Source organism: Bidens hawaiensis, unplaced genomic scaffold (genome assembly GCF_021521415.1).
Source record: "Bidens hawaiensis isolate Kalapana, Puna unplaced genomic scaffold, B.hawaiensis_p1.1 tig00002553_1, whole genome shotgun sequence".
Lineage (NCBI taxonomy): Eukaryota > Viridiplantae > Streptophyta > Magnoliopsida > Asterales > Asteraceae > Bidens > Bidens hawaiensis.
In genome coordinates this window covers 1,592,134-1,605,696 of record NW_027491139.1, presented here as the reverse complement: position 1 = coordinate 1,605,696, position 13,563 = coordinate 1,592,134, and the positions used below count along the sequence as shown (strand labels likewise).

The following is a 13,563-nucleotide window of genomic DNA, read 5'->3' as shown; positions in this document are numbered from 1 at the left end:
GGACGGTAACATCTAAGAATTACAACCGATTAAAGGGTTTGAGATACTGGGAGTACAATAATTAATAAAACAACAAAGACTCTAAAATAAGACTATTTTAACCCTGACTTAACAATGAAAAATGAATCGGATGAAAATGGCAAAAATCTTGAACCTCGATGATAAAAAAAAAAAAAAAAACCTTGGATGAAACTTGCATAAATGATCAAACTATATGGACGAAAATGGGACTTTGCTCTTTGGTTTATCATATAAACAACAAGTAGAGTGCCATAAACCCTAGCCGCTTAAACCCGGATCCTCTTATATCATATCCAAGGTATAAAATTTATATTATTTTTGATCTTCATATGTTAGATCATGTACAAATTGCGTCTTTATTTGATTGCAGCTTAACTGTTATATAAAGTTTTGTATACTGTGTTATAGTTGAGCATGTGTAATGATCTAGTTCCGTGTTAACCAAACCTTAACTGTTACTGTTAGTCTAAATTAACCGATAACCGAACCGACGTTTATGGCCAGGGTTATTGGATCAAACTTGGCTTTGTTAATTAACCGAAATTAGCTGAAACCAAACCATAACCGAGCTGCATAACCGATTAACCAAAGCTAGCGGTTACGGTTATGATTATTGGTGGAAATCGAACTGAACCACAACTTGCAACCCGTACCCCGTACGGATTATAGTTGTTAATTATCTGATTTGTATTTGATTATTCACTTTTCATTTGCAGGTTATTAAAATTCAAACGGTTATAATGGCTTTCCACAGCAGGATCGGAAGTCTCGTGAGGCAAAGTATCTCCCAAAACGGAGTATCAAATGTGCAAGTAACGACACCATCGATGTTCAATGCTATCCGATGCATGTCATCAAAGCTTTTTGTTGGTGGTACGTTCTTGTTCTACAGATAATGATCGCTGAATCGCTTTTCTTTATGTGATTGTGAAATTTGATGACTGGTGAATGTTGCAGGTCTTTCTTATCAGACTGATGACTACTCCTTGAAGGAGGCGTTTTCTGGATTTGGCGATGTGGTTGAAGGTGAGAACTGAGAACCGTTAATATTTGGTGTCTAATATGCAGAATTTAAGTGTATGAGCCGAGCCTGAGCCTGAATAAGCTCGAGCTTGGCTCATTTTTAGCTTTTTTTCTAAAGCTCCAGCTCGGATTGTTTATCAATTAAGTCAAATATGTTTTTAATTATTATAATGTATTTTAAGAAAAACCTTGTACTGGCCTAAGCTTGGCAGTGCAGTGTGAAATTAATACATAGAATTCCAAAAGATGTAAGACTTAATAATGCACTAGGCTTGAGCTAGGCTCGATAACTAAAAACGAGCTTTGTTTGAGGCTCGGGCCCAGCTTGAGCTAGAAAAAGCTCGGCTTGTTTCGAGCTTTTAATCGATCCGAAGTATGATGCATCTCTGTTTTAATCGATCCGAAAAAGCTCGGCTTGCGAGTGGCTCGGCTCATTTGCACCCTGAAGTATGATGCGTCTCTGTTTTAAGATTTTTCATATTATGATATCGGTGTTCTTGGTACTTGATTTTAGGTGAGCAGAAAAGTTGTTTAACCGAATCATAATCGAAATAATTGAACTAGTGGAGAAACATATTTTTTCGTTATGGTTTTTGTGATAATTGATTTTTATGGTTCTGTTATGGCTATCTGTGCATGAATAGCCGATTTTTTTACCGGATACAAATAATCAACTTTTGTTCATGTGAATGTGTGATTGCTAGAAAAATTTTGTTTTTATAAAAGTAACATAACAGTTGTCATTTGTTCTCATTTATTAGTTAAATGAGTAATTGGACTTAACTAATGGTTTACCGGATTAACCGGACCATCTTTTCTAACAACTGAATTAGCCGAACTGCTTGTGACCTAAACCGACCGGGTATGAAAAGTTCAAAACCAAAAAATCGGTTATATGCTTTGTTTTAGCCAATAATCGATTCAAATCTACTCATGCTCACTCTGGTATTAATACTGTATTGTTACTATTCAGCAAGAGTTATTACAGACCGAGAGTCCGGGAGGTCAAGGGGATTTGGTTTTGTGAACTATACAAGTGACGAGTGCGCAAGCGAGGCTATGAAAGCAATGGATGGCCAGGTTAGAAATGAAATCTGATAGACAGTTACATTTAATTATAAAACTTGATGCCGATTTCTTTTCTATATCTTTTTTTGAATAAGATACTCAAATCACACTTAACGTTAACATCTCATGCTTTTTTTCTTGCTTGTTTAGGAACTCAATGGCCGAAGCATTCGTGTGAGTCTTGCCACCGAACGTGCTCCTCGTACTGATGGGTTTAATCGCGGCCCTAACCAAAATTCTGGTGATGCTAGAAATAACCGGTACTAGGTACAATATGCTTTTAAGTCAATAACAAAGTTTATTCTCGTGATTTGAACACAAGATTATAGATTTTGTACGTCTCGTAAAGAACTTTATGAACTGATTAGCGTTAAAGTCTTTTGTATACGAGTTTTTTTTGGGTCATTTCTTGTGTTTTGGAAATTTTAATTACACCTTATGGTTTGGTTGATTTAAGAATATAATGCTACCTTATCATATGTAGTAGGGATGGCAACGGGCCGGGTATCGGTAATCCCATGCCCATACCCGTTTGTAAAACCGTGTTCCATACCCGGCCCATTACCTGTCGGGTATTTGTCGGGTATCGGGTATACCCGTTGGGACTTTCAAGTACATATTTTTATTCATTATAATTATTTTATACATCTTATTTATACAACAATTATTACAAATTTAAATATAATACACTCCATATATAGCATGACAATAAATAAATAATATCATTATAATTTGTATATAATTTTTTTTATATATATGCTTCACAACCTATGAAATACAAAGAATTTTGCGGGTATATAATTCGGGTATATAGTTCGGGTAAACAAGTATGTGTTTTCGGGTAATCGGGCCGGATATCATCTAATCCCATACTCGGCCTGTACCCGTGAAATCCTAATCCCATACCCGGCCTATACCCATCGGGTTTCAGGTATACCCGTCCCATTTATTTCGGGTTTCGGGTATACCTGTCGGGCACATGCTTTTTTGCCATCCCTAATATGTAGTGTTTGGTTTATAGGAGATATAATTTTAGGAATGTTTGGATACAAGTGCTAAAATCATGTTAGTGAAAGTATGGTGATAGACATGAATATAAAGTGAGGATTTAGAGATATAATTAAAGGACAATTAAATTTGTTAAATATGATTTGAAAGGGGTTAATATGTACTCTTTATATGCAACATGATATTTTAAAAGGAGAATTAAATTTGTTAAATACCGAATGATTGCATGTGGTTTTGTCACGTTTAGGAGTGATGAGGTGACTGAAGTGGAGCAGGTAAAATCAATGTCGTTTTGTAGTTAAATATGTTTTTGTTTATAAAACAAGTTCCCTACTTTAAAAGTCTTTAGTTTCAAGTTTAAGTTTAAACAAATAGGTCTTTTAATGTTTTATAATAAGTTGTCTATAAAAAAATATAGGAACATATTTGTCACTTTAAAGAACTAATTGATACTTGACTTCCTAGTGTAAGCTTCTTCTGGATAAGAACGAACACCACCAAAAGTAGCATCCTAAAGCTTCTTTATTAGAAAACCTATAAAGGTGTCACAGACAATACCCAGACACTCTGATCATCACGTAACAAGTTATAATATTTTTCTGAATTAAAGAAGCTTATAATAATATCATGCTCTAAATTGAAGAGAAAAAACTTCATGTTTTTATGATGTAATTTTATTTTAAATATTAACGTATGAGCAAATTTTGGTTGATTAAAAATCATATATTTCTAAGTTCTTTGCGTGTTATTAGCCTAATGCCAAATACGCATCGATAATTTTTTAAATTCATCATCTAGTCACTCGATGTGAATTTGTATAAAATAGTATAAAGTATAAACACTCTCTTTTAAAACTTATCGTTCTCGTTAGGTTTCTCCAATGAAAGGATATGACATTGGCTAGAAGTGGTCAAGTAATAAAAGTTGATGCCTTAAATTCTTAGAAGTCTAAAACACCAAATTTTTAATAATAATAATGTATATAAAGAAAAGATTAATAGGATGGTTACATTACATGGGTGGCATTAATGCATAGGTCGTTGGCATGTTACTATCACACAAAGGCAGAATTGTAATTCCAATAACTAGTCAAAACATTAAAACTTGATGTGGATGCCATCTCAAAACAGCTGGATGATAAAAAAATAAAAATAAAAATAAAAAAATAAAATCTATGTTTTAACATATTTAAAAATTTTTATGGTATTTTTCTGAAAAGAAAATACATCATTTGTTTGTTTTTTATATCATTATATCAACGGTTTATATCTTCTGCAAGTTACATTAAAATGTAGGGTAAGGATCCTAAGAGAACCTTTTGCAAATTGAGAACTTTGAGAACCATTTTGGACCACTAAAAACACATTTAAAAAAATATTTAAAAAAATCATAAAACAAAAAATAATAAAAATTTTAAAAAAGTAAAAAAAACCAAAATTCTTATATTTCATTCCGGTTTCAATAAAAAAATAAAAAAAAACGTCGTATTATACACATATGTATAATTTTATATGATCTTTAGTTACGTAATATACACATATGTATAGTATCATTTATCTTAAATTATACACATGTGTACAAAAAAACATGTAAATATACATATATGTATATATTATACATATGTGTATATAATTTAGCTAAACCGAGTTTTTTTTTATGAAACCGGGATATGATAAAATAAGAATTTTGGTTTTTATACTTTTTTGATTTTTGTGTTTTTTTTTATTTTATGATTTTTTTTATTTTTGGGTTTTTTGTGGTCCAAAATGGTTCTCATAGTTCTCAATTTCAAAAAGGTTCTCTTATGATCCTGATCCTGTATATATATGTGTGTGTGTGTTTGTGTGTATTTGAAAATTACATATAAATTCCAACCCGATTAATCACTAGTTTCTATCCCACCGTCCGAATAACGTCTAACAATTTCTCCAACACCCTCGGAACATAAAACTAAAAGTTAGAATACATTTTAATGTAACTTGCAGAAGATATAAACCGTTGATATAATGATATAAAAAACAAACAAATGATGTATTTTCTTTTCAAAAAAATACCATAAAATTTTGGATCAGGATCATGAGAGAACCTTTTTGAAATTGAGAACTATGAGAACCATTTTGGACTATAAAAAACACAAAAATAAAAAAAATTATAAAATAAAAAAAACACAAAAATCAAAAAAGTAAAAAAACCAAAATTCTTATTTTATCATCCCGGTTTCATAAAAAAAAACTCGGTTTAGCTAAATTATATACACATATGTATAATATATACATATATGTATATTTACATGTTTTTTTTGTACACATATGTATAATTTAAGATAAATGATACTGTACATATGTGTATATTACGTAACTAAATATCATATAAAATTATACATATGTGTATAATACGACGTTTTTTTTATTATTTTTTGAATTTTTTTTATTTTTTTATTGAAACCGGAATGAAATATAAGAATTTTGGTTTTTTTACTTTTTTAAAATTTTTATTATTTTTTGTTTTATAATTTTTTTAAATATTTTTTTAAATGTGTTTTTAGTGGTCCAAAATGGTTCTCAAAGTTCTCTATTTGCAAAGGGTTCTCTTAGGATCCTTACCCTATATATATATATATATATATGCATACATACCAGATTTTATTTATACTTTTCAATTTCGGCCGAGTTTTGACCAGATTTTATGTATAATTTAAGATAAATGATACTGTACATATGTGTCATAAGCTTTAAAGTTGAAGGGCATTTTGTCATTTTACAGCTATTCAACAAGTTTTTCACCAAAATCTGCATAAATGAAGATATTGCTTTGATAGTTAGGTGGCCTTACAGAAAACTACTAATACTTGGGTGGAAAATTTCTACGTTATCATTTATATTTAACATAGTCGACAATGTAAGTAATGAAATTAACCTTTTTAACAAATTCGTCTTCTTCTTCAGCAGAAAAAGAACGTTCACAACAAGGGCATATATGATGTGCACGAGCAACTCTTTCAAAAGGATCAAACATCTGTCGCATACCATCAGCAATGTTGTACTTGCTGTCACAAATGTTAAGTAAATTCAGTTAGCAACATAATACAAAAAAGCTCTATGAAACAAATTGAAAATCACCCTTAACGAAACAACCTAGATATTGCTCTGATAATATCGAACTTTTAATCATGTATACACATTAATAATCTATAAAAACAAAAATAAAAAAGCATTGAAGGGTCAAGTCAACAGCAAGCCTGGCAAGTTTCAACTGGCATGCTTGAATATGGGTCGTTTCAGGTTACATTTTATCTCCAACAGGCCAAATGTAAAAAGTTAGGTGAAATCAAAAACTGGTCAAATGGGTTCAGGTTACATTTACAACTGATTCACTTAAACATGGGTAAATTCAAGTTATCTACAAGTCAAAGGCGGAAAGTTCATTAATACAGAAGTGGGTTAGTAGCGACCAAAGTGTTATTTGAATTGTTGTCAACCATCTATTTCAACTTAGAGAAGAAGTTAGACATGTTTTTATAGTATTTTTGTAGCCCAACCTTACTACAAATGGCTTCAATCTTCAAAACTAGTTACTGAGGTTGAACCAGATTAAATACTGGTTTGATAGTACAGTTTCTATAGTCATATTTAATTCATTAATCACCTATAACATCCAAAAAAAAATAATAGACAAAAGGCATTAATGGTCAAGTCAACCCAACCCAACCCAACAAGTTTTCAGCATATATACCTAAAATAGATCGATTCAGGTTATATTTTATATCCAACAGATCATTAGTAAAAATTTAGTTATCAAAATTGTTAAAACCTACCCAAAGAGTTCTTCAAATGTTTTCAACTTTCAAAATCCATTTACTGAAAATCAGATATTGTTTTGAAAGTAAGTTCGAGTAGTCATATTTCAATACATTAACCATCTATAGAAAGAAAAAAACGAACATAAAAGTATTGATGAGTCAAGCCAACCCCCATTTTGACATGTTACACAACTGCCTTTGGCACGTTGAAACAAATGAGCAAGGCTAGATAAGATAACCTTTTGTGGACATCTCTTTTTTCTTTAGCCGCATCGAAGACTTTAATATAACAGTCAATGTTGGCAGACTGCGGATCTAGAGTTTGAAGCTTTGATTCAATAACCCTCCTCCTAGCTGCAATATAATTGGAAACATTTAAGGTGATAGAATAAGAATATTAAAGTACTTATTTGTTAAATTTAACAGTTCGTCTTTTAACACAACTCAACAGAAGAAAATGTAGAAGCTTATAAAAAGGCTTACAGTCTTTATCCCTTTGAAGTTTGGCCAAATTATTATTAACTTCTTGTAATTTTAGTTGCACCGCATTGACATCTTTGTCAGCTTCACGGGACTTTGAATTCAAATCCTCAAACTCGGTTGTAATTGCGCTGCACTAAAAGTGATGATCAGAATATAAATCTACTATCATTCAATGAGGTAAAAAAATATAACTACTGATCTTATTAAAGCATCATAAATCAGCTGATAACTAAAGTATTAACCATAGCCACGCATCATATGAAAAAACTCAAGGCTTAATAAAGACTACTCACTTGAGGGAATCCTATCCGCACTACTTTACATCAACTATTATACTCTTGTTTGGTTACTTCAAATAACAAAACCCGTTATTTTACAAATCCATGACGTCATCCTTATGATCGCTACCCACTTAGATTTTTTTTAGAAAGAGAAAGAGAGAAGACAAGACAAATTTATCAGAAATCAAATATGACCAGAGTTTTAAGAGGGCTTGCTGTATAATTGTGTCCAAAATTGGCTCACAAAAATGCATGCATGTTAAAGTTATATAATATGAAGATGTTTATAATAAAACCTGCATAGAAGAGACATAACCTTAAAGCTTGAGTGACTTCTTTCTTCAGATCTTTGTCAAGAGGCAGCCTCCCTTTCAAGACACCTCTTATTTTATTCTTGTGTTCATCCATTCTGAAAGTTTAAATGAAGACGTTAGCAATGAACAAGGACTAGAAAAAGCTAAAAGTTTGTACTAGAGATAAAGAACATAAGATTTTCAACTTGCATTTTTTTGTGTTTTTTCTTGAGGCTTTCCAGCTCATCTTTCTTATAAGTTAGTGTAATTCTCTCGTGGGAGTCTGCATTTATGATATCTTTCTCACGACCAAGATCTTTAATTTTTCTTGCAAGAACATCTACTTCAGTAGACTTCTTCTGTATTTTAGAATCAAATTCTCCTTCAACAAGCAGCTTACTCAATTTTTCACATTCACTAGCCTACCAAGTCCAGAAAAAGATCAGATTCAAATTAAGTCGCAAACAATAAGAACAGTGGTACTGCATGGTATAAGGAGCATTACCAACTTCCTTTCTTTCTGATCAATCTGACGTGCATCGTGCTCGGAAATTTCAAGCTCCAAATTATCACGCTCGATTTCTTTTTCTTTTTTTCCGACTTATTATGCCAACCTGCATAAAGTTACAAACTTAGTGCAATTCAGATACTGGTGAATAAATAACACTTCAAGAGTATATCTCTGCACGCAAACCTTTATTTTTGATTTAGCACTCTTGTCAGCCTCTACATTTTTGCATCGGTCTCTTGACTCAGTGTAGAGATCCCATGCTACCTTAAGCTCTCCATCCATGGATCTCTGAGAAATGATTAGATCCATTACTATATATAATTAAAAGCCATTGGTTGGTTCCATGGTGGTTTTGATTGGTCCGCGTGGCACCAATCTCATGTTGACACTTCAGTTTTTTATGTTAAATTCTTTTTAGCCTACAATTTACTGTCGGTATCGTCAATAACAACCAAACTCTATTTTTACGATTAAGTGCTGATGCCGTCAATACCAACCAAATTCGTGTCAATTCACTGCCGCAAAGCGCGGTTTTTTGTTATCGTCGATATCATCCAATGATTCTGGCCAAATTTGCGTTAACCCGCAGCCGCAAAGCGGGTTTTTTTTGTTCGCAGCTAGTTTTTTTTTACACTTATTTTTTGGCTTTTACTTTTGGTTCAATAACCCAATACCAACCGAATTCGTGTGGGGTGCCACCGCAATGCAAGACACCATCGATTCCGGCCGATTTCAAATCATTTCTTAACATTTAAAAGCAAAAACACCTAGTTTTATATCAACTAGAAAAGGATAAAACCATATAATGATAGCCGCACACCTAGCAATTTAACTGGTTGTAGAAAATGGAGATCCACAGTGCTTCAAGTAGAAGTGGGAATTTTGACCAGGTTACTTACGGATAGGTAAATACTTGATACGGGGTTATGTTTTAATTCTTATAAGGCAACTGGTTAAGATTAAAGAGAGAGAGAGAGAGAGAGTAAAAAAAACGAGACTAGCATCGCCCAAAGTGTATTTTAAATTCATAGAACTTCTTAAAACATTTTACTCAAATAAGTGAATTGTTATTGAAAAATAAAACTCTTGAAGTCATGCTAGTCATTTATATAAAATAACTTTTGACATGTGTTTTGGGTCAACTAGGCCAACGCATTTCAACCTCTAGAAAAGAAGCTACTTGTCTTGATCCTAACAAGGTTGACTCGTGTTGCCACCTCAAGTTTTCAGAATGAAATTTATGCATAAAAGCAAACAGGTGCCACAAGAAATGGCACTGGGGTCTTTTAGTTGAGAACTCAGATATGCTGTAAAACATGCATGTTTCAGGGATATCGTTAGATAAAAATTCTGCTTCTACTTAAAAGTATATTCATCAAAGAAAATAAATAGAAATTACCTTTTTCTCCACCAGATCACGTTCAATATCATTCAATCTTGACTTTATTCGACTTATATGATTTGACGCAATTTCATTGCTATAAGGAGCTTTTGGAAGATACCCCAAATTGTGTTGCTTGTAAAGCTCCTGTATTGTCAAATCTCTCTCCTTCTTTAAGTCCATATAACTCTTAAGGCCAAAAAAGAAGTGCTAGTTACTAACAAAATACAGAATATAAAAAAAAATTAATCAGTGTTAAGAAGTATAAATACTTCAACTTCAGTCTGAAGCTTGCTGACTTTAGCAATGTAATCATTGATTTGATTCTGAGACATAGAGCTTTTTGTATCTATGTCCATGATTTCTCTCTTTGATTTGTTAATTTTATCTTGTAGAACCGCTATCCTGTCACTGAACTTGGCGTTCCATTCCCTTAATTCTTCATCGGTATCTATTCGGAATCACAAAAAGTATAACAGCCATAGAAAATATAAAGAACTCCCAAAAGAGACAATTAGGGACTGCCAATAAAATTAAGACTAGAGGTGGCAAATTAGGCAGGTTGGGCATGATGCACAACAAATTAGAATGAGTAATTTTATTGCAGCATATCAAACAAGATTATAAACCTATATTGTTTAAAATATAATTATATATTTTGGATAAAACGATGAAAGAGGTTCTAAGCACTTGATAACATTTTCGGTGACTTTTGACCTGGTCAACTCACTTGACCTGTTTCTAATTAAGTCACGCATTTGAACCGTTGGAGAAGATAAAATAAACCCAAATCAGCCTATTTTTAAGCAAATGGGTCAAAATCACCACCTCAAACCAGAGTAAGTGCATAAGTTACAAACCATCATTCTCTTCTTCTAAATCTTTATAACGGTTTTCTTTCTCCTGGAATAAAGTGCTTCTTTCAGCTGTCGTCGTGGCAACCTTATCCTGAAGCTTACGCAATTCCTTCAGTGTAGCTTCCGTTTGACGAATTTTGGTATCCACGTTTTGGATATTTTGTTCTAAATCCTGCATTTTACTGCCTAATCTTTCTGATTCTTCTTGATCTTGGGTAATACTTTGTCGAAGCTATTATAAGATCAAAAAGTCTAAAATCAATGAAAACAAACTCAACAAAAAGTTTAAGACAATCCAAATTTCAGATACACTGATACATTTCTAGAGATTGTATAACCAAGCAGACTACCTGTAAAGAGTGTGCAATTATTGTCGGTCATGTGAAGTACTATATGTAGGGGTGAGTTCAATAGGGAACTCCAAAAAGTGGGGAACTGGGACACTCAATCAGTGCACCTCACAAATCATCACAAACATTTGAAAATAAACTTAGAAAAAACCACAAAGAAATCCAGTTATAATCAATAGTGTGTGTATACAAAACACAATTAGATAGGAACAGACCTTGGGATCATGAATAAAACTCTGACCAGACCTAGCATTCGGTGGCAATTCACCAGTACATGAGAGCTTCAAGCACTCAATAATAGTCTGTAAGCCAAACCAAATCATAATCAGCTAAAATGTAAAATCTACAAAACAAAATAATCATGATTAGCATCGCATTCCAAAAACCCTAACAAGTAAATAACCAAAACATTTAGCCTCATGAAACTGAATAAAAACAGTATAACATCTAACCGTATTAAACAATAATCAAGAAAAACCTAAGCATAATAATCATGATTAGCATCACATTCCATAAAGGAAAACTGGATATATCAATCCCCACTTTTTGAGGTTGGCCGATAATAATCCCACCTTAGAAAACTGTCACCACCAGTCCCACCTTTCACACTGTTTATTTACATTGGACCTCCGTTTAGAAAAAACACTTAACTCCGATAAGATTTCTCTGAATCTCAAACTGACGTCTTAGGGCTTTTGATCGGAAAGAGGAAACAAGTCAATTGATGTAAAACTTACATAGAAACGGTGCTCCAAACGACTTAATGTTTGTTAATTCAAAGTTTAAACACCCAAACTGATGCGCCTTTTCAATGTAAGTTTTACATCATTTGACTCGTATCCTCCTTCCGATCAAAAGCCCTAAAACATCCGTTTGAAATTCAGAAAAAACGTAACAGAGTTAAATGTTTTTTTAACTTATTTAACGGAGGTAGGACCAGTGGCAGCATATTTCTCATTAATAAAATCCAATTCTCGATCCATAAACCCTAGGAAGTAACTAACCAAAACACTCTGCATCATGAAACTGAATAGATACAGTATAACATCTTATAACCTAATGAATCAATAATAATCAGAGAAAACCTAAAAAACCTAAACCTAAATAAGTAAACAACAAATATGAGAAGAAGAATAAAATGATTACAGTTTTGCCGGCACCGTTAGCACCGACGATGAGCGTTAACGGCTTGTAGAAAGTGATGACGTTGCGGTTCTCCGGATCGAAGCTCCGGATACCTTTAATTAGCATCTTATCTACCGTACTCATTTTCACAACCTTCCGTTTGGTTTACTTGTTTCTGATTAGTTATGTACTGAAAATTGACATATGATATGATGATGAGTGCTTAAATCGGTCGAATGAGTTCGATTACGCCGGCGATAAGTGACGGTGGTTGAACGAGGGTTTCTGCAATATGGAAGAAGCGGGGTTTTACTGGTTGCTGCCTTGCTGGTGGTGGGTTTATTATTATTATTGTTATTATTTGGGCGGTGTTTGGTAGCGGGAAATGACACTAAATAGTTCGCGGGGCGGATTCGGGAAGCCTTGTCGAGTTTATCGGGTACTTTTAAAACAAGGGATTCGACAGATAGAAACGGTAACTCGTCAACTCGTGAAGAGAGAAAGGAGCGCGTTGGTTGGTTTTTTCTAGGGAATTAAATTGTATAGATTGAAAATACTGTCGTAATTAAATCAAGTATTTTTAGATAAAATCAGGTACAACCTGAGGTGGGTTTGTATTTGTGGCTATTTAGATATGGGTCAATCAAGTGATGTTAGGAACACGGCACCCCCTTGTCCCAACCGAATTGGATAAATTACATTATATACTAGTTGAGTGGCTTAACAACTAGCAACGTAATAAGCTCGGTTACAAGTGAAGTTGAATATGCTTTCGGGGAAAGTTGAAATATTTTAGACGGTATGTTAATAATCATTGAGTTACATTCGTGGATGAATAGTAGACGTATGTAAATAAGTCCGAAACGTAACCTGATACGGAATTTTGAACCGAAGGTATACGAAATTCGGATATCCGAATTTTAGATGTCTGACTTTTCGAATTCGATAAACATTTTTGAAAAGTTTTGGATGTTAAATATCTAAAGTATCTGATATATTTTTTATAAATTATAACGAAAATAAATATAAATCGGAAATTTCAGAACAATTTACAAATATCCTAAATAAATTTAAAAATTAAATATTTTTTTATAAAATTATCAAATATTAATATTTTCTCATAATTTAAAATCCGAATATGAAATTACGGATTCGAGTATTGAAACTCACTATCAAAAATTTCAGATATAATAGTTTGAACACCCCTAGTAAAATGGACAAAAAGTTGGGGCATGATTTTTAAGGTGGATTTTGAGAAAGCTTTCGACACTTTAAACTAAGAACTTTTGAATTCAGTGTTAACTCGAATGGGTTTTTTGCGTGTATGGTGTGATTATGTTCAATTATGTTTATCGACGACAAT

At 32.8% G+C, this 13,563-nt stretch overlaps 1 protein-coding gene and 1 pseudogene across 2 annotated transcripts; one reads left to right on the top strand and one right to left on the bottom strand.

Annotated features, from left to right (window-relative positions):
• The first annotated feature begins 741 nt into the window (after positions 1–741).
• Positions 742–2,513, top strand: LOC143620182 (glycine-rich RNA-binding protein 4, mitochondrial-like). Its single transcript, XM_077091920.1, has 4 exons — positions 742–894; positions 979–1,047; positions 2,018–2,124; positions 2,263–2,513. Exons 1-4 carry the CDS (start codon positions 762–764, stop codon positions 2,377–2,379), a joined length of 426 nt encoding a protein of 141 aa, XP_076948035.1. The 5' UTR covers positions 742–761; the 3' UTR covers positions 2,380–2,513.
• Positions 2,514–5,869: 3,356 nt separating this feature from the next.
• LOC143620258 (DNA repair protein RAD50-like) lies at positions 5,870–11,106 on the bottom strand (annotated as a pseudogene). The gene is made up of 11 exons (XR_013151312.1): positions 11,044–11,106; positions 10,729–10,957; positions 10,141–10,319; positions 9,887–10,057; positions 8,671–8,775; positions 8,482–8,590; positions 8,187–8,398; positions 8,000–8,092; positions 7,403–7,530; positions 7,159–7,273; positions 5,870–6,166 (listed from the first exon to the last, which is right to left on the bottom strand). The product of XR_013151312.1 is annotated as a DNA repair protein RAD50-like (transcript).
• Between the last annotated feature and the right edge of the window lie 2,457 nt (positions 11,107–13,563).